Source organism: Alexandromys fortis, unplaced genomic scaffold (assembly GCF_014885135.2).
Source record: "Alexandromys fortis isolate MF-2015 unplaced genomic scaffold, M_Fortis_MF-2015_v1.1 scaffold_102, whole genome shotgun sequence".
Taxonomy (NCBI): Eukaryota; Metazoa; Chordata; class Mammalia; order Rodentia; family Cricetidae; genus Alexandromys; species Alexandromys fortis.
The window spans coordinates 4,560,190-4,584,677 of NW_026067984.1; the positions used below are offsets into that span (position 1 = coordinate 4,560,190).

A 24,488-nucleotide genomic window follows, 5' to 3' on the forward strand; every position below is an offset into this window, starting at 1 on the left:
AAAAAAAAAAAAAAAAAAAAAAAAAAAGAAGATAGGCAGAGTAAAAGAATTTTGAGGAGGTGCAGACGGGAGGAGACAAACTTGTAGTACTGGGAAAATGTACCAAGCCATGTGGCAGAGCATAGATAAAAAATATGGGTTAATTTAAAATGCAAGAGTTAGCTAGTAACAAGCCTAAGCTATTGACCAAACATTTATAATTAATAATAAGTCTCTGTGTGGTTATTCGGGAACTGGCTGGCAGGACAAAAAAGCCCTCTTACGTTTTCTCTCTCCATGGCTGAACTAAGTAAACCCATTCTTTTCTTTACTAATTTCTTTCAGAAAAAGGCAGCAGGTTGTAGGTCTAAATGACAATAACCATTGTTTTTTACTTGTTCTTTTTGTGTAGGGTTTTGCTCTTTAACCTGATCTCCAAGTCTTGCTCCTCCTGCCTCAGCCTTCTGAAGTCTAGGATTACAGACATGTGTCGTGTCACCTGGCTACTATTTGCCCTGCCCCCAATGTTGGGATAGAGGTGTGAGAAGCTTATGCTCCACCACTGGGCTACCTCAGCCTGGACTACACCATTGAAGTGAGTACAGGTCGGCTCTCTAGCAGGAAATAGGGAAAAAAGCTTCTGCTGAGCAATGGATATTAAGATACCTGATTATGATGCAGCTAAGGTATAGAACTGACCTGGATGCTGATCAACAAACAGGCAAACAGATAAAGAAAATATGGAATTATAGTCAATGGTGCATCATTCAGGTATAGAAAAGAGTGAAAGCCTGTCTTGCATAACAAAACGGATGGAACCACACGGCATTACAGTAAGCGGAATACGCCAGACGCTGACAGACAAGGACTGCAGATTCTCTGACCTATGAAGAAGCTAAGAAATGTCTTGACTGTAGAACAGTGATGAGCAAGGCTGTCCAGGGGAAGGGAAAGATGGACAAAGGGATGCTGGATTTGATCAGCACACACTGCTGTGCACCTCACACAGACCCCATCAGTACACACAAGTAACACCCTTAGCCAAAAGTAAGATACCGAAAAATGATCTGTCCAATGAAAAGATAGGTAAGTAGTCTATACAGTATGAAGATCCCATTTCCACAAATCAAGAAGAAAAGAGGTCTACCCCTCCCCCACAGTTACCTGTCACTTTCCTTCTCACTTGCTCAGCATTCTAGCTATCTCCTTATCTACACTGAACAGACTGCTATTAAAAAAAAAAAACAAGATGGGTGAAGGTTTTCAAACACACACGTATTCCCCTCCTGTGGTAGAGCTCTGATGTAGGTAGACAGACAAACAGTTGGTAGACGGACAAACAGTTAGCAAGCAGAGGCAGAGGCAAGTCAAAGCTCAAACTGCATCAGACAGAAAAATCCTGCCTTCTCTACACAGAACACTGGACCAAGCTAAGAGCAAAATCACTTCTAAGAGTCTTTCTCTTAGTCTGGTTGCAACTAACCCATGCTTGCTACTAACTGGTGACCAGATGTACTGACCAATTGTACACCTTCCTTCATGGAAAGGAATGTCTTTTCTGGGTTCTCCGCTCAGGGTCTTAAAATGCTAAATACAAGCGCTACCATGGAGCCGCACTGCGGACCATGGGAGCCTCCTCTCCCACCCTCCCATCATGCCTGTCAACATGAGTTCAAGCCCTCTGAAGCAGTGCCAGCTGCAGCCTGTCCTCATGGTACCCAGCAACCCAGGAGGACCAGGATGAGTTCCAGGCCAGCTTAGGCTGCCTAGCAAGACCCTGCCTAGAAAATTCAGACAAAAAAAAAAAAAAAAAAAAAAGAAAGAAAATTATAATTAAAAAAATCAAAGGTTTTATTTTATAAAAAAAACCCTACTAGTGGACATATTTATATCAATTAAGTGAAAATCTAAACTCTAACAGCACAGATTCACTCTATAGAGTTAGGTGTCTCTCAAAGATGCTTCTCTGCTTCATTTGCACCTCTGTAGTGCTGAGATGAACCCAGACCTCACACATGCTAAGCAAATGCTCTACTATGAGGAGAACGCACAGCTACGACCGGATTGTTGGTTGGTGTGTGTGTGTGTGTGTGTGTGTGTGTGTGTGTGTTGGTCAGGGCAGAAAACAACCTTTTCAAAAACTACATTTGACCCACTTGCTGAGAGCCATAAAGTGAATTTACCATTTTTTTTTAAAGCTCAGGACACTTCCGGTTTAGCTCACTTCCAATTAGTGCCTCGATTGTGAGCTGAGACAGCCCTAGGCTGCATTCTGATTCCTCCTGGAAAGAGTTTAACAGTTCACTATATATGGGCAGGGGCAGAGCGAAGCCAAACCTTTTAAAAGACCCCATGTTCACTACATGTGAAGCTTAGGAAAACAACTGCGCAGATTTCAGTCTGAAGCAGAAGAAGGGCTCATTCCCAGTAAACTAAGCACTTCTATTAGACATATGCTAAACAGTGGCTGAGCACGGATTAATCTCCTTCATTTACACAGAAGGCCAAAAATGTTTATAGATCTTAAGGGACTGGAGATGGAAGACAAAAATGTAAATGCCATGTATATAGTTCTTCATTCTAGTTCCCAGCAAGCCTTGTGTTCATTATGAGGAATTACCGCGCCTCCCCCGTGGCTGGGAAGGGAAGAGGCAAGGTGAGCAAACTGTAATTATTATGTAGTCTCATTGTCATTATCAGAAATCACGCCTTCAACACTGCTAGGCATAATTTTGCTGGCTGAGCCAAGTGCCTCTCATTATGACCCCTACTGTGCCCAGTTTCTGTCGGAAGAGCCAGAACATACTCCGGGGATTCACAAGGCCAAAGAAAGGGTGGCTTCCTCGTTCTGTCCCATTCCACTCCACAGCCTCGGAAAGTCAGGACTTCCCACAAACATGCCGCCTCCAGAGTAGCTGGGGCCGAGGGCACTCTAGGGCTGCTCCAGCCTTCAGAAAGTGCCGGGTTCCTCCTTCAGCACAGTGGGACTGACCACCAGAGCATCAGCCCACAGCAGGAGCTGGGCCAGCCAGGCTGGGCAGTGGCTCTGGCCCCTCCTCATGCTCATCCCTGGCATGGGAACCACTGGCAGACAATAGCGCACACAGAACTTTTATTCGGGGCCCGCCTCTTCCTCTGCAAGGGTAAACCACACACTGGAAGAGAGATGAGCAAACTTGCCAGATCAAAGATAAAGTGAAGGGCAGAGAAAAATTCCTGATGACAAATTAACCTTGGCTACGGTTGGGCTGTCAGCTGAGAAGGCAGGGACGGGGGAGAAACCGGCAGTTTCCGCTCAGGGTTTTCAGCAGGCTGATAAGGTTACGGGATGATAGCCGAGGTGGTGAAAAACCTGCGAGACCACGTGGTGTGAGGTACACCGTTTTGACAACCTTTGCCCTTCCTTCCTTCAAGAAAGGTAACAACTGCTCAGGGCCAAAGAAAATTAGGGTTCAAGTCCACCTCTCTTGTATCACCCAGCCATCCAGAGACACTGTGTAACCTGCAGAGCCAATGCAATTGCAAATGAGGACTATCCCATACTGTTCCTGTACAGAGGAAATAAGGAAAAGGCTACAGAATAATCATCTGTGATGGATGAGCTTTCTCTTTGTTCATCCCTGGACTGAGCCCTGGAAATGTAAATGGTAAGTTCTTTCCTGTGCTAAAAATGAGTACTGTGTTCTATCCCGGGCTAGCGGTCGCTGTGCATGCACAAACATTGATAAATGCATTTCTGCCAAAGTTCCAAACCTCTCTCACTTAGCCCAGCTTCCTCCCTGACCTCATCTTTCTTATTCACCTCCACCAGAGACCAAGATGCTCCAGGGTCCTCATGAGTCTAGGCAGTACCACAGACCACAGAACATTTTCGAGGCAGCGTCTGCTCCTTCTGCAGCCCCTTTGGCTGGCAGACACCCGGCAGTTCCAGGAGAGATGACCTGGCAGGGTGTTTCTGCTGAAGTTGAGTGTGAAGGGTGTGGAGACGCAGCCAAAAGGCAGTAATGTAAACAAGAAGTTTGCCAGTATTGTCGCCACACATTTAGACTGAGGAAGACCCTGCACAGGAGACTGTGTGCTCTGGCCTGTGTCAGAGAGGTCCAAAGACATCTCAGGAGTCTACTCCAGGCTTCTTTGCTTAGCTCACCAACTGGGGCAGAGGACCTGGGTGGCCTCGATGGCTCTCAGGTGCTTTTCCCTCAGTTGGCCCTGGACTGTCCTGTTCCAGTGACACCTCACAAAACCCAACAACAAAAAGACCCTTTAAACAGAGGCACTCAGACAGCTATTCGCGCTTTCGAAAGACTGGACACAAAAAATGCAGATATTAAGACAGCAGTTCATCACGGCACGAAGCTGGCAGCCTCCCTCAGGCCTCACACCTGGCTCTCATTGACTGTGAGGAGCCTTCTGAGTGCTTCTGCACGCACTGTCCAATTTGATATTCCCTTTCAAAAAAACGATGCTATCACTTAGTGAGCACTCAGAGAATCCTAAGGCGGGTGAGGAAAGTGGCCATGCAGGAATACAGCTTCAAAAGCAAATCAGTCTTTCCCGCCCCTTCGGTGCTGGAACTCAAATCCAGGATACACGGGAGGCATTTGGGCTGCATCCCTGGCTGAAAGCAAATAATCTTTTAAAGCGCAAATGAAACAGGCCCTACTCATCCTAGCAAAGACACTTAAACCCCCATCCTTTACACAGGAAGAAAGAGGAAGGACCATGGGTCCTTAAGACCCTTAGAGTACATTAATAAAAGTCATTAATTCATCTGGACTTAAGTAACTTACACTTCATTTGTAAACAAAAGCTGGGACAGAGAGAGCATTCCACCATCAGACACACGTGAATTAAACGAGAGCCTCCAGTTACCCGCTAATCCCACTATGAATTTAGAACCCCCCAACATAAACAACACAACTCTCTCTCCTCTCTCCTTTCCCTCCCTCTCCCTCTTTCTCTCCTCTCCCTCCCCCCCCTCCTCTTATTAATGGCATTGAAGTCACCTTTTATAAATGATATCTGGGATGGGGGAGGGGTCGTATGAGGAGTCAACAGTACTTTTGGAAGACAATTTATATATAAAAAAAACCTTATCCTCTTGATTTATTTTCTTGCAGCGGGAGGGATCAGGCTAGCGCCTCATACATTTGAGCCACACTTCGTCCCAGCCTTATCTGTTACTCACAAAATGTCTCCTTTTCCTTTTATTCACAGAAATAAAATCTTTGATAAAATTACATGCTGTTCTAGTTCAGCATTCACAAGCATATGGATTTGTGTAATTTCTTATTGAGACTTTCTTCAGACCTAAAGGTTGGTATCACCCCAATGTTGAATGGTTTTATAAAACCGCTATCCTAGGGCCTAGAGCCAGCGCTTCAGCTCCGCAAACAATGACTCTTGCCTCTAAGTCCGGTGTGTGAGCTGAATCTGGTCCTTGAGACCCACAGGAAGGAGAAAGGAAAGAACCAGTGGCGCTGCCCACTGACATCCACCAGGGGAGTGCCATGCCGTTCACTCACCCCGACACATACAATAACAATAAGTACATTTTTTTAAAGTTTTAAATAGCTATTCTCTTTTCTCTTATGAACCTCCTAACTACCCAGTAACCAACTAACCTGATCCAAACAGAATTAATCCCTTCCTATCACAGCGAACTTTCTGTGACCACAGCATCTGCCCCTTCTAGTGCGTTACACAGACACACGGACACGCACCTACATTTACACTATCTTACAAGGCGTGGGTATTATAACCTGGGTTCACGCTAGGCAAGGGTCAAATGTTAAGACGGTGGAAAAGAAACCTGAGATTTATTGAGCTCTCGTGTGCCAAGTAGCATGCTAGCTGCATCCACAGGGCTTACTCATCTTGGGAACCGATGAGGTAAGGGTCATTGTCCTCATTGACAGGGGAGGAATCTAAAGTTCACAGGTGTTCGGAACCTTGCCCGAGTTTCTCAGTTATGGGACGGCGCCGTCTGAACAGACTGACTCCGTAGCCTGGCTCATTCTATTGGACTGGCCACCTTTTTCTTTTCTGTGTGTCTCCTCTGGTCCTGGAAGGACAGGGCTCTGAGTGCAGGGGCCGCTCACACTCAGAAGAACAGGAAGCTTTGCTCATCACTCTAAAGACCCAGAAGTCCAGGGGCCAAGTTCCTTACCTCCTCTGACTCCGGCAGAAACTTAAGCATTTCTCGAAGCGTCTCTGACCCGTAATGCTCACTCCTCCCTTGGTGGATGTCTTCTATGATGGACTGAGGAGACCTTGGAAAGATAAAGAACTGCATTTGCTGCTGGGACAGGAGCCTGTGGAAATTAAAGCAAGCATCTCTCCTCTCTCTCTCTCTCTCTCTCTCTCTCTCTCTCTCTCTCTCTCTCTCTCTCTCTCTCTCTCTCCTATGCTTCTTTTTTGTCCAGAGACCCCACCAGCTCCACTACTAGAAACCACTCTAAGGTTTCTTCCTCCAGAAAACATCCCCAGGAATCCGGGGAAGAAAGACAGCAGCACCCGCCATGGGATCTTGGGGGAAGATGGATGGAAACTTTGCCTGACGAGGGGTTCGTGAAGTCCCACCTCTCACTGAGGCACTATGGACAATTAATGGGTACCGGGGTGGGGGTCGTTTTCCTCAGTGGTATAGCCACCGATAAGCTGCTCACGTTCCTGTAAATAACCCCTCGCTCATGTAAACAACCATAATTAAACTCAGTAGGTTAAAAATAAAAGATCAAAGTCGTGTTGGGGAGAAGAGTTTAGGGGGTGGGGGAGGGTGATGAGAGAGGGTAATGGGGACGAAATGTCCTAAAGTCTGTGTGTATGTATATGAAATTGCCTAAGAATTTAAAACACACACACTACTTTCTTGACATACAGGTCCTACACGGACATCACAGGGCATTTCTCCCTCAGTTCAAGACTGTGAGATCATAGCAAAGGCAGACGCTTGCAGACCCACGGAGCCACCCATCTAGGAAGGACTTGGAGGAGTATGGAATGCCCCTCGCTCAGATTCCAATCTGAACTTCAGCTCAGTCACACTCCCATGGCGTGGATATGGCTACAATTCCAGACGTGAGCAAAAGTCTTACTTTTTAAACTGCTTAAGAAATATCCCAATGTTCATACTTCGCTTCGCATCCAAGACGTTAACCTGGAAAGAAACAGATACATAAAACCCCTTAAATATAAATAAAAAACAGCTGAGCTGAGGCGTGGCGGCGCACGCCTTTCATCCCAGCACCTGGAGGCAGAGCGGACAGATTTCTGAGTTCCAGGCTAGCCTGGTTTATATAGTGAGTTTAGAACAGCCAAGGCCCTGTAGAAAGACCTTGTCTCAAAATACCATAACAACTAAGTAAAAATGAAATAAAAACTGCTGGAAAAAACAAGAGAGTTAAAAATCCATGTTGTGGGATATTTGTACACTGTGAGATATTGAGGTTAGATATCGACAATATAGTGCTGGGATTGGTTTAATAAAGAGCTGACCACTCAATAACTAGGCAGGAGGGATAGGCGGGACTTCCAGGAAGAAAGAGGAAGAAGGAGGAAATGATCAAAGCATGGAGAAGAAGCTGGCCAGGAGAAGAATGAGCAGGACACATAGAAGGAGACAGAGGTAAAAGCCACGTGGTAGAACAGAGCTAAATAAAAATACACGTTAATTTAGGTTATAAAGGCTAGTTAGGAACAAGCCTAAGCTACAGGCCAAGCTTTCACAATTAATAAGAAGTCTCCATGCCATTATTTGGGAGTTGGCTGGCGGGACAGAGAAAGACTCATTACAAACCTGTTAAAGTATAATACTAATGCACAGGGAACAATTTCCGATATGTAAATCTGGTAATTAACACATGCTCTTAATATAGCTTTATGGATATTCTTTATCATCTCTCCACACTTTTACCAGGACATTGTATTTATTTCCTTAGCAGTAAGAATGACACATACCCCTGTGTGTGGTGGCATGTGCCTGCTGTCCGAGAGGAGGAGTTCAAGGCTAGCCTAAGCCACTTAGTGAGCTGGAGACACGCCTGGGCTACGTGACAGTCACTCTCAATTCTGCTCCCACAGCACCGTAAACAAACAAATTCCTTTCTGGACCGGGCGGTTCAGTGGTAGAGTAAATTATCCAGCACATACAAGACCCTGGGTTCCAGCCTCAGAACAATACATAAGACATGTTTATTATACTAATATATACATTCAAATAGATAATATTTTTTAATTAAAACTTTCCTTTAACATATAGCCCATACTTAAAGGCCAAAGTAGATATATTAGCATAACAGGAATCATATGAGAGTTGAAAAGGCAAAATAAAGGAATGACTTTTGATTCACAGACTTAAATCATTCGTTCAGGAGAAAGTAAGGAAGGAAGTACCATAGCCACGGTGGCGCACACCTGTGATCCTAACACTAAAAAGCTTGTTGCAGGAGAATTGTCAGAAGTTCAAGGCCAGTCAGAGATTGCCAAAAAAAAAAAAAAAAAAAGAAAGAAAGAAAGAAAGAAAGAAAAGTATCCTACATTTTGTTTGTTTGGAAGTTTAAAAAAGTTATTTCACCAGGAAGCCTCAGATCTATATATTTATCTCCTCATTTTTCTGTCTCTGAGTTAGAAGGTATCATGTAAGAGGCAGTTTTACTGTGTAGGCCAGGCTACTCACAAACCCCCAGCGATTCCCTGCTGGGGTTAAGCATGGGCACCGCCATGCCTGGCATTACGTGGCACCTTTTGATTTAGCGAATGCTGATATAATTATCCGGTCGTACCATCAAAACCCGGATTGGACTGTAACAAGTTTTAAGTGTTCAAAGAAGATCATATTAAACTATAAGTTACAACTTCTGGAGGCCTGCTGGGAAGTGAACACCCACAGAGGAGGATGGAAGATAGGCTAACACTACTGCCATCTTTCCAATTGTCTTTTGGTAAAAGGGGGCGGGGCTAGAATAAATAGAGACAAACGGAGATTCATTGTGAACAAAGGAGAATCGGGCTTCAGACCAAATTCTGCATCTCGGGGTGGCTTCGAGTTTGTAAGCAACAAGCAAGACCGTTAATGTCACTTCCTGGCCATCAGGTTAAAATTTTACCAAGTATGGCTGCCTCCTTTTGAAGACTAATCTTGAACAATCTCATTACTTACTAACCTATGGGTTTATCTGATGTTAACACAATCACCTGCCAGCCATAAAATAAGCTTCCAAGCCGAGAGGGCGCCCTCCTTATTGGAATCCTACCCGGGGACTGCGGTTCAAGTTCAACGTGAAGGAGGAGAAGGAAAGGGGCAGAAAGCCCAAGAAACCCAACACTCTAGGGAGGAAAGGTTCTGCTGGAATGAGGAGCCTCAATTTATTAAGACAGAAAACCGCTCATTAAAACTTGTAAATTAAAAAGCCACAAGTACGAACTTGTACACCGAGGCGGTTGTGTTCGCCTCTACCTAGAATGGAAACAAACCTGTTGTCTAATTCTCTCACTAAATTGCCACCTCTTGCTGTGTTTGACCCCGGACTGCGGCATCCTTCCTCCCCCTGCACTTTCAGCTCCACCCTCATCCTGTTCACCCTTCCACCCTCCGGGGCTCTGGATACTTGGCGTCCGTCCACAGCCACCGCTGCTGGAAAGGCAAGGGGAGAAATTACTCTTATTATCCCTGTTTGACAGATAAGGAAACCACCTCAGAGATGTCATTTGTGGCTTTCCCAAAGCAGAGCTAGGACAGAATGTTAGCCTGCTTCTCCTTGATTCCTCTCCCTTTCTGGTTCCTGTGAGTTTAGCACTGGTGGGTCTCAATAAATGTAGCCCCTCTGGCGCACCAAGGTGGGGCTGTCCCTCCAGAAATGAGGACAGGTCTGTGAAAAGCAGCCCATCACAGTCTGGCCAAGTCTAGGGGCACCCCCAGAGTTGTTAGTGTGGGATGCCTGGTGACATCACGTTCTCAGCATGCAGATGAGCTTCCAGGAGCCTAAGCCACCCCAGAGAGGCAGCCAATACGCTCAAGTCAAGGGCAGCTGGAGCCTGTAGGAGATGTCACCACAGTCCAAGCAGTTTCTGAAACTGCTTGTCCCTAAGTCAGCCAGTCCCTAAGGAAAAGCCTGAGCTGGCCACGGCTGATCAGCTTACGGAGAAAACAAAGGCCAGCACTTCACCCAAACAAGGAACAAGAGACACACGATAGCACTTCAGGACAGCGCCTGCGCTCAGGCACCCCGGGCTTCACCTACTGCCTGATTCTGCTGCCTTATCAAAGGGGATCCTTAGAACAGCTATAAAGGTGTTTGTTAAAGCCCTTCAAAGAGGGTTATCACAGCCCATGTAAGGAGCTTGTCTCACTTCCCAAACTCTGGCTGCCACAAAGCTAGTGTTTCAGCTGCAGAGCCCTTGAGGACTGGGCTGAAGCCACACACAGTGGCACTTGAAAGGGAGCCCAGCCGGCTGTAAAAGTTAAGTCAGAGGGGACAGGCTGCTGAAGCTGGGGATGTGCCAAGCCAGCCACGAAGGCACTGTCAGCTCTCCCTCCCACCTGGATGTGACACCAGCCCCCTCTCCTCTCTCAGACAGGCATAGAACCCAAAGCCTGATGTGCCCTGCAAGAAAAGGGCCCTGCCATGATGCTGAACCCCCAGCCCACCGTTCCCATGCTTTTTCTAAGCATCAGTCATTACAAAGGCCCACCTCCCATATCCTTTACAGGAAGGAGAAACTGTGTATAATATTTAGCATCATGACCATTTCTAGGTGTACGACTCAGTAGCACTGCGTGTGTCCACGTGATAGCTATGATACCACCCAGCTTCAGAGTGTTCACATCTTACAAGGATGAAGCCCTGAACCCATTAAACAGTAGCTGTCTGTTCCCACACCTTGCCCTAGTCAATGACCCTGGATGGTACTTCCTATTGCCATGAGTTTTTGCATCCCCTTTTTCTACCTCGTGTGTGTATGCGTGTGTGTGTACATTTGTCTGTGTAGGCCAGAAAACAACCGCCTGAGTCAGCCTTAGGAACACGGTTCGCTTCCTTTGAGACAGGGCCTACCATGGGCCTAGAGTTCACCAGTCAGGCTAGACTGGACAGGGTCAGTGAGCCCACGTGTGACGATTACTGGCATGAACCTCCACACTCAGCATTTTCATGGGGTCCCAGGGGTTAAACTCAGATCCTTGTGCTCTGGAGGCGAGCACTTTACTGACTGGCCTACCTCTGTAGCCCTTTAGGTTCCTCTTCTAGGCAGAATTAGAATTCCCATGGGTGGTGGGCTTATGTCAGTTAGCAAGTTTTCAAGGTGGAAGAACAAAACGTTCAGTTTCTTTGTGTGTTGTTCCCTTGGTGGTGTGTTCTCCTGGTGGTATGCTTCCTTGGTAGTGTTTCCTTGGTGGTGTGTTCCCTTGGTAGTGTGTTTTCTTGGTGTGTGTTTCCTTGGTAGTGTGCTTTCTTGGTGTATGTTCCCTTGGTGGTGTGTTTCCTTGGTAGTGTGTTCCCTTGGTGGTGTGTTTCCCTGGTAGTGTGTTTAGGTTTTGTGGTTTGGGTTTTTGGTTTCCTGGTGCTGGTGGTGAACCCTGGCCTTAGCATTGCTAAGTAAGATCTTCACCCTCGAGCCAAATCTCAACCTTTTAAACCGATTTCATTTCACCATATGAAAGGGGGTATCCTTACATATACCAGTCACCTGAAATGGAGGCTCAAAACCTGAATAGCAAATAGGTTGCATTGCATATATATTGTTTCAATCTATACGCTCTATTTCATTCTACAGGTCTTGAGTGTGAGTACTTCCCAGAATCTCAGAACACACTAGGAATGTAGTCATGACTCCAGGAGAATGACCGGTTCTCAAACAAGGGCGTGGGAGGATGAAGCAGCATTGCTCACGGATCTGGAAAGAGCCATCACCCTGGCAGCCTCCCTCCCTGCTCCTGACTCCTCCCTTCCCTCTCTTCCACTTCACCTACACTGTGTCAGCATTCACTCACAGTCACTCCGTCATGGGCAGCTGGTGAGCTCCAGTTCTGACCAGGCCTCCCTAGGACAGTGGACCCTTCCCCGCGCTGGGTCATTCTGTTTGTTTGAGTCTCCATTTGTTTTCTTTAGAGTTCACCAACTTGATAAACCTTAGTGTTGTCCATAAGCGTCACTCTAGGGGGTTAATGAGGTGACTCTGTACTTAAGAGCACTTACTGCTCTAGCAGAGAACCCAGGTTCAGTTCCCAGCACCCACATGGCAGCTCCCAGTCACCTGTAACTGCAGTTCCAGGGATCTGATGCCCTCTCCTGACCTCTGAGTTCTCCTGAATGTATGTGGTGCATGCCCAGACAAGCAAACACATGAGTGAATAAATAAACAACAAAAATAAAGTATTTTTTTTAAAAAAAGAACTGCTCAGAGTGCAAAGGGAGATAAAAACCGAAGTAACAGCGGCGTTTGAGAGACAGAGACTCAACTAACCCCAGTGCTGAGAACTCAGGACATCAGCAACGGACGGACAGGAACTTGGCTCCTTCACAGGGATGGCATCAGTGAGTGTGAAGTGAAGTCTGAGCTGAACCTTTTATTAGGAGACCCGTATATATCAGTGTATCTCCAATTGCTTTATTATAGCTTAATTACCATGACACCATCACATCTGTGATCTCCCAAGTTAATTTTTAGTAACAAGCATATGAGGATGGTAGCATTTCATAACCTCCTGCCCCCCGTTTACTATTTTAAGTGCTATGCCTTCTATGCCTGCCATTCCCACACCAACATCTTCCCTACCCTCCAGCGAATTCTTCGTCCTCTGGAGCACAATGGAACTTTCTAGTAATGCTCTTGTGAGTCCTTTAAAATGAAAGCCAATCATATACTACCGGGCCACTTCTATGTGAGGGTATTATACGACAAGGGACCCAACCTGCTCCTCCGCACGTCTGAACCTCCAGAATTATGGCCTGTTATAATGTGCTAATGTCCCATGTCTGGGCTTGGAGGCAGGCCTCCGGGGAACACACCACTCAGCATGTTCTCCAGGGCACCCGGACAGAGGGTGAGGACTATTGCTTTAGACCCTGGACTCCACTCACGGCAGGGTGAGCTGGAAGATTTATGGCTGATCTTTGTCAGAGAGTAGCCCGGCTGAACTATAGCTTCTATAGGAGATGTACCCGTCAGAAAAGGAAATGGCACACACCAGCTCATTTTCAGTCATGCTGACCATAATGTAAGAAATTGGAAATAACCCCCAGTGGTCTCTTCGGTGGCAATGTCAACTAGCACGAGCTGAAAAGGGTCATCCTGGCGCTTGGCTATGATAGCTTTTTAATATGCCGTCCCTTACGGTCAGGCCCACGAGTGTTTAAAACACCATCTCTGCACCCCACGCTCACAGCGGCCACATTCACAAACAGCGGAAGCAACACAGCTCTCCATGGATGGAGGGATTGATAACCAAATGTGGTATAAGCCTACGGTGTAATATCGGGTGGACTTGATGGTGTCAGGCACGTGCAGCAGCTTAGGTGAACCTTGGGGACATCAGGTTAAGGGCGATCAATCAGCCATGAAAAGACAAAACGCTACACGGATCTACTTCTGTGGGGTACCTGGAGTAATAAAACTCACAGAGACAGAAAGAAAAATGGAGCTGCCAGAGGCCAGGGTTGTGGGGGATGAGAAGCCCTTGTTAAACGGGTATGCAGCTCAGGTTTGTAGGGTGGGCGGGTTTGGGAAATGAACGGTGGGGTCTTCATCACGTTATGGATGCACTTGATATCCATTCAACTAATAGGTCAGGTAGTGAGTTGTATATGTAATTTACAATGAAATATATACTTCTAGGGCTGAGGGTACAGCTCAATATTAGAATAACTGCCTCACATACGCAATGCTCTGGATCCCGTTCTCGGCATCTGAACACTAACAACAAAATCGGATTGAGAGACAGCTCAGGGGTTAAGGGCACTTGCTGCTCATATAGAGGACCCGGGTTTGGTGAGCGCACACAGCAGCTCACAATCATCTCTTAACTCAGTTAATTTCAACGCCTTCTCCCAAGGGCACTGCATACACATGGTACATGGACGGACGCACATGAAAATCCAATGAATAAAGCTTTTACAAAAATAAAATAATTCTTTAGCGCTAGAGAGATAGCTCAGTGGGTAAAGTGTTTGTCAAATAAGCCTGATGACCTCCTAGTATCCATCATTTGCATAGATTCCTCAGAACACACACACACACTCACTCACACTCTCTCACACACACACACTCACTCACAGACACACTCACACACACTCATTCATACACTCATACACACTCACACTCACACACAAATCCGTTCCACAGTAGCACATGTTTCCAGTCCCAGCACTCCTGTGTGAAGGTGGGAAGCAGAGACGGGACAATCTCTGGAAGCTCGTGGGTCAGCTGTCCTGGTATTGAGCTGTGGCAAACAAGAGAGCCCCTGCCTCAAAGGGTCAACGGAGAAGTCCGATCTCCACCCACGCACCACGGCATGCCAGCGCTCCTCAATGCAAATGATAGGCAAACGCACACAATTTAAAAATAACTCCTGCGAAAAGGAAGTTAAAGAAAAAACACACACGCCTATGGTGGAGGCTGTGGTGGCGGAAGAGGGTGGACAGAAGGACATCGGCTCCTGACCTTTGCATCTGGCTTGGAAGTGGACAGCTCTGTTTGTGTCGTAACTATTACGATTTGCACTGCTTGCCCGTTCCCCCTCTCAGGGGCTCTACCCTGCTCTTGGCTTCTCGGGTGGACAGCTGTAAGCTGCCCTTAACACCCTGAAATTTGACCCAGTTCCTCTCAGCTGAGGGCTGCCTCCCCAGGGGCACACCAAGCTGAACCCCTTCTGCTCCAGATGCTTCTCTGGAACATACGCCCCAAGTCCACACACACACACACACACACACACACACACACACACACACACACCCATCCAGTCACCTCAGTGGGAAGAACTGGGAGACAAGAGTGAGACGTGACCGGCTGTGCAATCAGGAACCTCTGCTGGAGCGGGGCCAAGGCCAGGGCACTACGGAAATGACGTTTGAGTCCCTTCTGCTACTGAAAGGGCAGCTGACCAATGGAAGGACAGACAGAAAAGCTTGTGATTAGTACTGGTGACACCACAGCCTCTGGTGACCCATTTGTCCAATGCACTTCACAGTTTATGAGACACAACAACCCTGGTCCCTGGGCTCCCTGTATCTGATAAGAATGCTCGTGGCAACTTCAGGGGGATCATACAGCCAGCTTAAAAGACACTCAGGACCTGGTGGAGGGAGTTAACGTGTTCCTAAGCCAGGAAGGGAAAGAGGTCAGCAGTGTTGGCTCAAGAACTCAATAACGCAGGGAGCGATGCTTTGCCCCAGGCCCCTCCCACTTTCTTATCTAGGCGGCTCCATCGATGACCTATTTTCTCTGCTCCTTTACAACATTTAAAGCAAGGGACTTATATTTAGTTGTATATGTGTTTGGTAACCTAACGGCTGTTTCCTCCTTCACAATAACACATTTAGTGTTAGCTGAAAACATGCTTCATTAAAAAAAAAATCTGTCTCAAAATAGCTTGAAGCTTGGCTCTTTAGAAACCCGTCTCCACAAAGGCCATAACTGAATTCGGAGATCTGAGACAGGGAGGCCATCTCTGAACACATTGCTGAGGGCACACGGATGGGAAGGAAGGACTCTCAAGGCCACTTATCACAGGGCATTTGACCCCCCCGATGGTCCCAGCTCATCCCAGAGAGCTGAGCTCCGGCAGCTCAGCCTTCCACCCCAGGGGAGACCCCAAACTCTAGGTTCCAGCTGAACGTCTCTCCCAGAGAAAACTGCACCAAGTTCGCTAGCAACAGGGTGGTGCTGCGAGGCCAGAGCCCAGCAGCCCAACACGTGTGTTCTCTGTATGAGGTCACAGTCCATGGGGATGCCTGGGAGGATCCCGCGCACGCGCACTCTCTACACTTTCCTGCAGTTTCCAGTGCATCTCGCTCGCATGCTCTCGGGGAGATCTCCCAAATTATCGGAAACACGCAACTCCAACACAGAGCAGCTAGGCCCCTGCCCCCTTCCATCCTCCCATTCTCTCACCTCTTCCCGGGCATCCCTGAAGGATGAATTCAAAGATCCTCCTCTCCTGGGGAGAGAAGCCTTGGAGGTGTCTTCTTGCTGCCCGAAAAGCTCCTCGATGGTCTTCTTGTCGATCTGGTAGTGGCGCTGCTGCTTGGCTGCTAGGGTCCAGATGTTGGTCTTGCCACGTACTTGCTCTTCTGGAATGGTTTTCCAGAAAAAGCTTCGCATCCGTTTCTTCTTACCCAGGGAGCTGTAGCCATTCACGTGAGCAACCGGGGGTAGTCCGGGAGGAGGAGGAGGGGGAATGAGAGGTCCCCCAGGAAGTGGGGGTGGAAGAGGAGGAGGTGGGGAGGGGGAGAAGCCCTCCCCTGAATGTGGGCAAGGTGGAGGTGGAGGCGGTGGAGGAGGAGGTGGAGGAGATGCAGAGGGTGATGTCTGCCCAGTCATGAATGCAGCTGCCGTGGCAAGAGTCCCATTTTCTTTATCGTTGGCCAGGGAGACACAATTCATAACATGCATAGTACTGTTGCCTTCTAAGGAGCTAATTCCTTGACCTTGGAGAAGCAGACACAAACATCAAACTCGGGTTGTACTTCTGGGCCCACGAGTCTGCTGCCAAAAGAGAGGGCAATTGTGCCTCATGTCAGCTTCCAGACCTGCGAAGATGGAGCAAATTCAAAGTCAGTGCTGGCAACGGCTTTCTCGCTAACTTTTTCCCTTCAGGGACCAGGGTCGGTGGCCCACATGGGTAGGTCTTCAGGTCAAGAGAATATCTCAAGGCACACTGGAACAAACTTGTATTTTTCTAAGTCCAAACCACATTTTGTTTGCTACTCGGAAAAACTGCCAGGGAATCAGCAATAAAACCAATTTGGAAATCTCCCATTAATCAACGAAGCATGTACGTAACAGTGCCTGCCATACGATCAGGAGTATTCCCTTTATGAATAAACGACTTGTTTACCAAGAGGTGCCTTCTTCTCTTGGATGATCTATCCCAGCCCTTGGGGAAACTGCCCAAATTGCTGAAGCGTTAGGTGCTTACTTAGTGACCCTGCCTCTTTCCAGTCTGGACACGTTTTCTCCAACCACTGGGTCAAAAGGCATCTTCCATGTTGAAGGGAGCAGGTGGGGCCCTTAAAGAAGACAATAATGACCCAGTTTGTTTCCCTGGAGCCAGGGTCACCCTGTTCCTGCTCCACAGGGTGATGCGGATCCCCAACTAGAGACAAGGGTGCCAGGCATATTGCATCACCTCACTAAACCTCCATTTTCTCTCTGTAAAATTACAGTAATTCAATGACTTCCATCACCCCTTCAAATGCTGTCACCTTAGAGTCTAGAGAAGTCACTCTTCAGAGACCCTAAATGGGTCACCTGCCTTTTGCACAACTGTGACACTATTACAGAGAGGCGATGCACACGGACACACTGCCCCTACCAAGTTCACCATGTATCTAGCCCCTATCCACACAACTCACTTATCTTGGAGACCTGGATTTGCATGGACCTACAGATGTTTGGTTTTGGCTTTATATGTATGGTTGTTACTAACCCAATTCAAAACAGGGTTAAAATAACTACATTTCTCATAAGGAGGAGAAGGGGTGAAGATGTGAGGAAGGAGCTTTTTACATGACTTTCCCGGCTATAATTATCCACTTAGGTCATCATGGTTAGAGCCTCGACTTGCAGACACATGTGGATCCCACAGCACTGGGTTACACAGAAGGAAACCATCTGATATCGCTAATTCAGACATTATGAAACATTATACATACGACCACATGTAATAGGCAGGACTTCCTGGGGAGCAAGAGTGGAGTCTGGAAACATTTTCTCCTCAGAGCCCAGCTCCTCAGCTTCGCAGAGCTGCAGTCTGAGCAGGGGCGGGTGATGACCTCACCTATGTTTCAGCATTTTTGGTCTGTGAAATAGCAGAATACCTTTTCCCCCGGCTTGTGTAAGAAAAATGTGCTAACTCAGGAATGTAGTTAACTATTTCTAATAATTGTTTATGTGCGCAGTTTCCCTTTATCTTCACAGACAACACATTTGCTACACGTCTGGGGAGGGCTCTGGATAGATGGCTCAGTGGTTAAGAGTGAACACCACCCAGCACAACCTCCTACCAACAAAACCTTCACCAACTAATTCATTCTCAACCTCTCTAGGCTACTTCCCAACAATTGTACACCCCTGTCATGTGACTCCAGCTCCAGGGGATCTGACACTTGGGCCTGTAGAGGCACCTGTACTCAAGTACACATACGCATGCACATACATACACATACATGCACTCATCAATAATACACTTATACGCACATATACATGTAGTTAAAATAATAAATCTGAAAAAAAAAACCACATCTTGGGTTTATGGATGAAATGCCAAAGTCCTGGCTGCTAGAAACTTATGTAACAGCTTCACTTTGCTATCAATGGTTGTAAATAGTGAGATTTCCCCTCTTAATATTCAGTGGCTACATGTTAAGTTGTTCATCTCTCCTACACGACAAATACACTTATGAAACATTTAACTGTCTGAAGTTTGTTTATTTTATTTGTGATGCTGAGGAAGGAGCCGGGCCCTTTTGCATGCCAGCCAGGCAGTCCTCCATCAGCTGCTGGCTTATAATCCTTTCTTATTTACTTTAGAGCTGGGCATTCAACCCATAGGCTAAGGATGTATTCAGGCCCTGGCAATATAAGTACTGAATAGAAAATGACATTCCCAAGTGTTAATTTGATACTGTAAAAATGATATCCTGTGTAGAATTCAGTGGTAACAGTGTATTCAGTTGTCACCACTGGGTACTATCTAAGTAATATTGTAAGTATGTATCTAAGCTGACTTCTGGTTCCGTGGTAACAGTGTATTCAGCTATCACCACTGGGTACTGTCTAAGTAATGTTGTAAGTATGTATCTAAGCTGACTTCTGGTTCGCTAGCCATGGAACTGGCTTTTAGAAGGGGTTTTCATAATTATCATCAGGGGCATAACTAGGCTGTCTTCACAGTTGGCACCCCGAAAGCGATCGTGACTCACTGTCAATTACAGTTTATAGTCACATTTGAACTCCTCTTCCTTCAAGACTGTGCAGGTACTTCTGGCAGTTCATCCTTACATATTTCATACACTGTCTGTGCATGAAATAACCCTTGAAGAAGCTGCTAACTCTCCAGTTCACTTCTGCTTCCATATATACCAATGTACTGATACATCATCTCACGCCACCCCCGCCCAAGTGCTGGAGACTGAACACAGAAGCTGCATGCATGCAGGGCAAGTCCCTACCCCAGGGCCCTGAATTGGATCCCCAGCACTGGGAGGTGGGAGGAGTTGGGGAGGGGGTAAATAATACACTGTCTGACCTGGGAAGTAATACTTCATTCTGTATCAGCTAAATAGACGTAAAGGTATGGGATTAAAGCCCTCAGTGCACACTAAGTGAAGAGGTTGGATATTCAAAGGTGGTGTGACGTCATTAATCTTCTGACATCTAGCCCCCAAAGGACTAAGACTTTTGAGTACTGTCCTGTGCACCACCAAGTACCAGATAAAAACTTGCAATAGTTACAAAGTAACACACAGGAACTGCGCATTGATACAATTCTGTAACTACTTCCCACCCTGAAAGAAGAATGCTACTTTAACAAAGGGAAATGTATCAACTGTCACTGGTCCTTTTATCTGGCAACCCCCCACCACATTCAAAGATCTTAGCTCCCCAACAGCGCCCTCCAGTGAGTCAGCTCACTGGCAATGATTAGCTACATGCAAATGCTTTTATTCCCGCTGCTTCAGTTCTGCATCTCTGCTCCCACTGGGCAGGATTTCCAATGTTAAAGAGGTGACAGGAAAAGGAGGGCACAGATACCATTCTAACTCCTTCCGGTCATGTGGTGTGGTGTTAAAATAGAGGAGGCACAAAAAATATTCTATTGCACTGTCCACAGTAGAGATGACACTGCACACTCTCAAGGACGCTGGGAGAAATGCAGGTGATGCCGACACCCTGACAGATGACACCCCCTTGCCTGCTTCTCACAGTTGGCAGTCGGCAGCAGGGACAATGGATCAGTCTGGGAATCATCAAGTATCCCATCAATCTCCCCAAGACAAACAGAGGCAGGCTTGTCCTTAACATCTCCCCAACAGGGGGGACCTCAGCAGCAGGGAGGAGGCTGTTAAATGCAGGGCTGTCACAGACTCTCTGAAGACAGAACCCATCTTCGAGTCCTCTGAATGATAACCATAGTCCCTCAGAGGTGGGGTTGCTGTCCCTCTGGAGAGGATGCTGCTCAGTCGAGCATCTTCTAACTTGGATTTCAGCATTTCACCTGAGCGTAGAATCAGCCAGCACACAGGGTTTGAGTAAGAATGTCCCTAAGAGTTCCTAAAAGTGTTGGCTGGCTCTTGCTTAACTGCTACCCAGGGCTTTCTCAAAGGAGGGTCGGCACCGCTCTGTTCAACAATAATAAAAAGTGACACGGAGCCAGATGGCTTTCCTCTTGCATCCCCCACATGTCACAGATTAGGCCTGGGTTGGAAGGGCAGGCCATGCACCTGATGAATTAAGGACAGGCAACTCTGAGCTACACCATATCCTTAGACGGGAAGAGGGGGGGTCAGGGCTGGGGGATGTTCCTGACTTTCTAAAAAACTATTCCCTTCTTTCTTCCCACCCCTTAGGGAACACGCCTCCACCCCGACCTGTCTTTTCAAGCCTTTTCTTGGTTAAGACAGACGGTGAGTTTCCGAGCAACACAGGGCGGCTTGACACTTCAGCGGCAGCGAGAACCCATGACGGCAGGTTTAATCTGTCACATCATATAAACAAACATTCACGGCTGCGGGAGGTGCCTGTTTCTGAATGCACATTTTCGGTTTCTCCTCTCCCAGTCTCCAAACTAGGAAGAATAGGCACGGGAGTGCCAAAGGATGCTCCTGGAGAGACAGAAGCTCCAGAAATACAACTGGGGACCAGATAGAGCGTCTGCGGAGCGCCCAAATCAAGGCAGAATTTCTTTAAACACTCGCTTCAGGTCTTTATGAGAGTCTTCGACCAGAGAGGGGAGGAAGCAGTCAGGACACCATTTCTTTCCAATCAGAATGAAAACATTTATCTCCCAAGTCTTTGCCCACCACTTTTTTTGGTCCCTAGTACCGCGGATCCACTCACCAAAACGCCCCCCGGTTTCGCCGGCTCCTACTGTGCTTAGCCAGTATCCCCGAAGGCCACCAGCGTCCAGCAGCCTCGCAGCCTAGGATCCCGGGACAGCAGGCGGGCTCAGAGTGGGCGGTCCCGGGTCGGGCTAGCCCAGAGGCCGCCTTATCTGGGCTGGGAAGGCGCGCGTCGAGGCGGAGAGACGCCCACACGCGCCGCGCAGGCTCCGCGACTAGGACAGTGGGAACAGCCCTCCCGAGAAGGGTTCGACCCTATGTCTCCCGGAGGGTCCGGGACGCCCCAGTCCCGGATCGCTTAGAGGCCACTGGAATGTCCGCGCCAGCTGCGCAACCCCTAGGGACTTCCCCGGTGCCGACCCGACCCGACCCGGGGTGGCTCGCCCTGTCCCGGGGTCCCCGCCGGTTTCGGGCGCTCAGCTCTCTGTGGAGTCCAGGGTTCGAGAACCCGTGGCCGCCAGTCTCTTGGACTACCGCTGCGACGACACCGTCTGGTCCCCGGCGCGGGCTCCGAGGAAACGGGCTCACGGCCGCACTGCGGCTCTACACCAAGAGAGAAGGGAAGAGCCCGCGACAGAAACGCAAAAAGGGGACTCAGGCTGGTGGCTGAGACCTTGGCACGCGCAGGGACTGGGGGTGACAGCCAACCCGCCGCTTCTTCCCCACACTTCCACAAGCGCCGGCGCCACTTCGGATGTGAACTTCCAGGGAGGTGTGCAGGCGTAGGAAGCCCCACACCACGGTGGTAGGGGCGACTCCTCGCTGAGAGGGCTCCTGCGACCTGCGCGACTCTCGCTATCCTAACCCCAGAGGTCCCACCCGCGGACAGCGACGCACCGAGCTCGGGGTCAGCCCGGCGCGTGTGTGCCTCGGGGCACAGGGCCTTGAGCTCACAGACCAGGTCCCCGGAGTGGGGTGCAGAGCTCCCGCTTCCCCGCATCCTCCCCGTGCTCCCGCTCTGCCCGGCATCCCCTAACCTAGCCTCGTGGCTCGGGTTCCCGCTCCAGTCCCGTACTCACCGCGCCCGCGCTCCCGGCGCCCGCGCAGCCTCCGCCCGCTGTCCCGGCGCCGCCGACTCTCCGCAGGACTGCAGGCCAGGGACCGCGAGGGGGCAGGGCGGCGCGGAGGGGCGGGGCCGCTGCAGGTAACAATGCTGCCTACCCGGCTGCTCCGCGAGCCGGCCGCAAAGGGCAGCACGCCCTTTCCTGCTCGGCTACCTCCCTCGCTCCCCCTACCACTCGACACCGTGCTCGCCCTAGCCAGCTCCGGGCTCCTGAGACTCGAAAGCCGCCGCCCAGCACGAAGCTCCTGGCACCTGAAGACCCGCGCGCGCGGACAACCACAGAGGGAGATGGAGATTGCTGCAGGGCGAAAATGAGCCCTGCGGTCCTAGTGGACGAGGGAGCGAGGGGGAGGCGCCACGTTCGCTACCGAGCAGGTCACCGCTTTCCACAAAGGAACCTCTGCGGCAGTCTCCTGGACACCCTCCCCTGCGCTCACGCATGAACACCCCGCACTCATTCGTAGGCACGCACGCACCTTCTTCACACACACATAGACCTCCGCGCGCCAGCACGCTCAGCTCCACAATAGTTTCTCCCTGAAGCAATGGGTAGCGCTAGGGGACCTCCCTGGCGGTCCAGAGCATTCTGACTGCCAGGTCCTCTGTGCTGCACGCCAAATTGTTTTCCCTTCCCTCCCCTCCCTTTATTTTCTCTTTTCTCAATGATGGTAACAAACTTTTCAGATTTATTAAAGAAAAAAAAAAGTATGGCAGACCTGGCTGAATGAAGGAGCTCTGTCTGGGAACTGGGAAGAGCCCGCCCACTCGTTGAAGGAAACAGGGAAGTCAGTCTAATCGCTTTTTTTTTTTTTTTCCAAAGTGACTTGCGACTACGCCAGGCAGAGAGAAGTTGAGTAGTCAAAGAAAACTTACCCTGGATAAACCGGCTGCTGGCACCTCAGCTGCCGGGGCGGGAGGCGCCCTCTGCGGGGAATGAAGTCATTCTGCCCTTTTCTGGGTGCGCCCAGATAACCGAACAGCGCTTTCCCAAGCTCTAAGGCCTGACGACTTCCAGCTGATTCCACCAGGTCCCCAGCTCCTGGACTCCGTGACATAATTCCTCGCCTCCTACCGCGAGCCTTGCATGGGAAAAGAGAAAGTACTAGTTCCAACCGTTCCACTATCTAGACCCCCAAACGGTGCCTGCCTTTTTCTTGGCCTTCTTGATGAGTTCTTTGGCCATTAATATAGTTCCCGATTCAACACGTCCACCCACAAACACTGAAAATATCAATGCCGGTCTTGGGCTGGGAGCTCATGTCAATCCAAATGAATATTGATTGCTTCCCAGGTCAAAGAGTAGCAAGTGTTAAGTGTGAGCTGCAAGACAGAGTCTTTTCCTTTTTTCCCCTAATTTTACTATTTATTATTATTTTTGAGACAGAATCTATGTAGCCCTGGCTGTCCTTAAACTCGCTCTGTAGCCCAGGCTGTCCTCCAACTCAATCTGCGTAGGTCACCAGGCCAGCCCCCTTTCCCCTTCTTTAGGCAGCCAGACCAATTCCTTCCTTCACTGTAGTGAGAGCACGGCTCTCAGACCAGGCCCTTTCTGCTGCCTGTGGACCAGCTACTCCAGAAGTTAGGCAAGGGGATATTTTGAGCCTTAGGTACAACATGGTGAGATGAGAAAAGAAGGAAAAAGCCACTTCAGAGGCGTCAAGCCCAGTGGCCCTTCCTCCTCCCTTTGGCCTTTGATCTCCAGCTCCGCTCTGACCCACGGGCCTCTCTAGCCCTCCCTGGTGACCCCCCCCTTCTTCTCCTCTGAGTACAGTCACAAGGCTCTTGCAACCCTTGATCTCCCATTGTCCATTATAATCCCATGGGAATCATTTCTGACTTTACTCTGGACGCCTTCTGGAAAGAAAAGCAATAAAATATGAATAACCGTGGCCTTAGGTTCCCATCCTTGGGAAGGGCCCAGGAAAACGAGAGCCGATTGTCTTCAAGTTATGCTAGGGACTTAAATCCACATCCGACTGGAGGTGGCGTCACAGTCCCGATTCAATGCCTGGGAGTCAGTTCACCTTCCCCTTAAAAGCAGCACTCCCCTCATTCCTTTTCCTGACAGCGGGCTGAGGAGGCTAAAGTGCCAGCCTTGGTTCTTTGCCTTAGGCCCACGGCCACCATGCTAAACTCTGAGTAAGACGATCTGTCTGTCCATCTGCTGC

At 48.7% G+C, this 24,488-nt stretch overlaps 1 protein-coding gene across 5 annotated transcripts in view; it reads right to left on the reverse strand.

Moving 5' to 3' along the window:
• The window catches only part of Fhdc1 (FH2 domain containing 1), a 39,514-nt gene extending 15,354 nt beyond the window's left edge, over nucleotides 1-24,160 (reverse strand). Inside the window, exons 1-5 of one of the 5 annotated variants that reach the window (XM_050158845.1) lie at nucleotides 22,277-23,168; nucleotides 17,114-17,204; nucleotides 16,087-16,724; nucleotides 7,077-7,138; nucleotides 6,149-6,251 (exon numbers count right to left, since the gene is read on the reverse strand). In XM_050158845.1, coding sequence (XP_050014802.1) covers nucleotides 6,149-6,251; nucleotides 7,077-7,138; nucleotides 16,087-16,587 — 666 coding nt within the window. In that variant the 5' untranslated portion in view covers nucleotides 16,588-16,724; nucleotides 17,114-17,204; nucleotides 22,277-23,168. Of the gene's footprint in view, nucleotides 1-6,148; nucleotides 6,252-7,076; nucleotides 7,139-16,086; nucleotides 16,725-17,113; nucleotides 17,205-21,255; nucleotides 21,393-22,276; nucleotides 23,169-23,193 lie in introns of those variants that run through there. The other 4 variants (XM_050158844.1, XM_050158846.1, XM_050158843.1 and 1 more) reach the window with 4 other exon arrangements.
• Nucleotides 24,161-24,488: the final 328 nt, after the last annotated feature.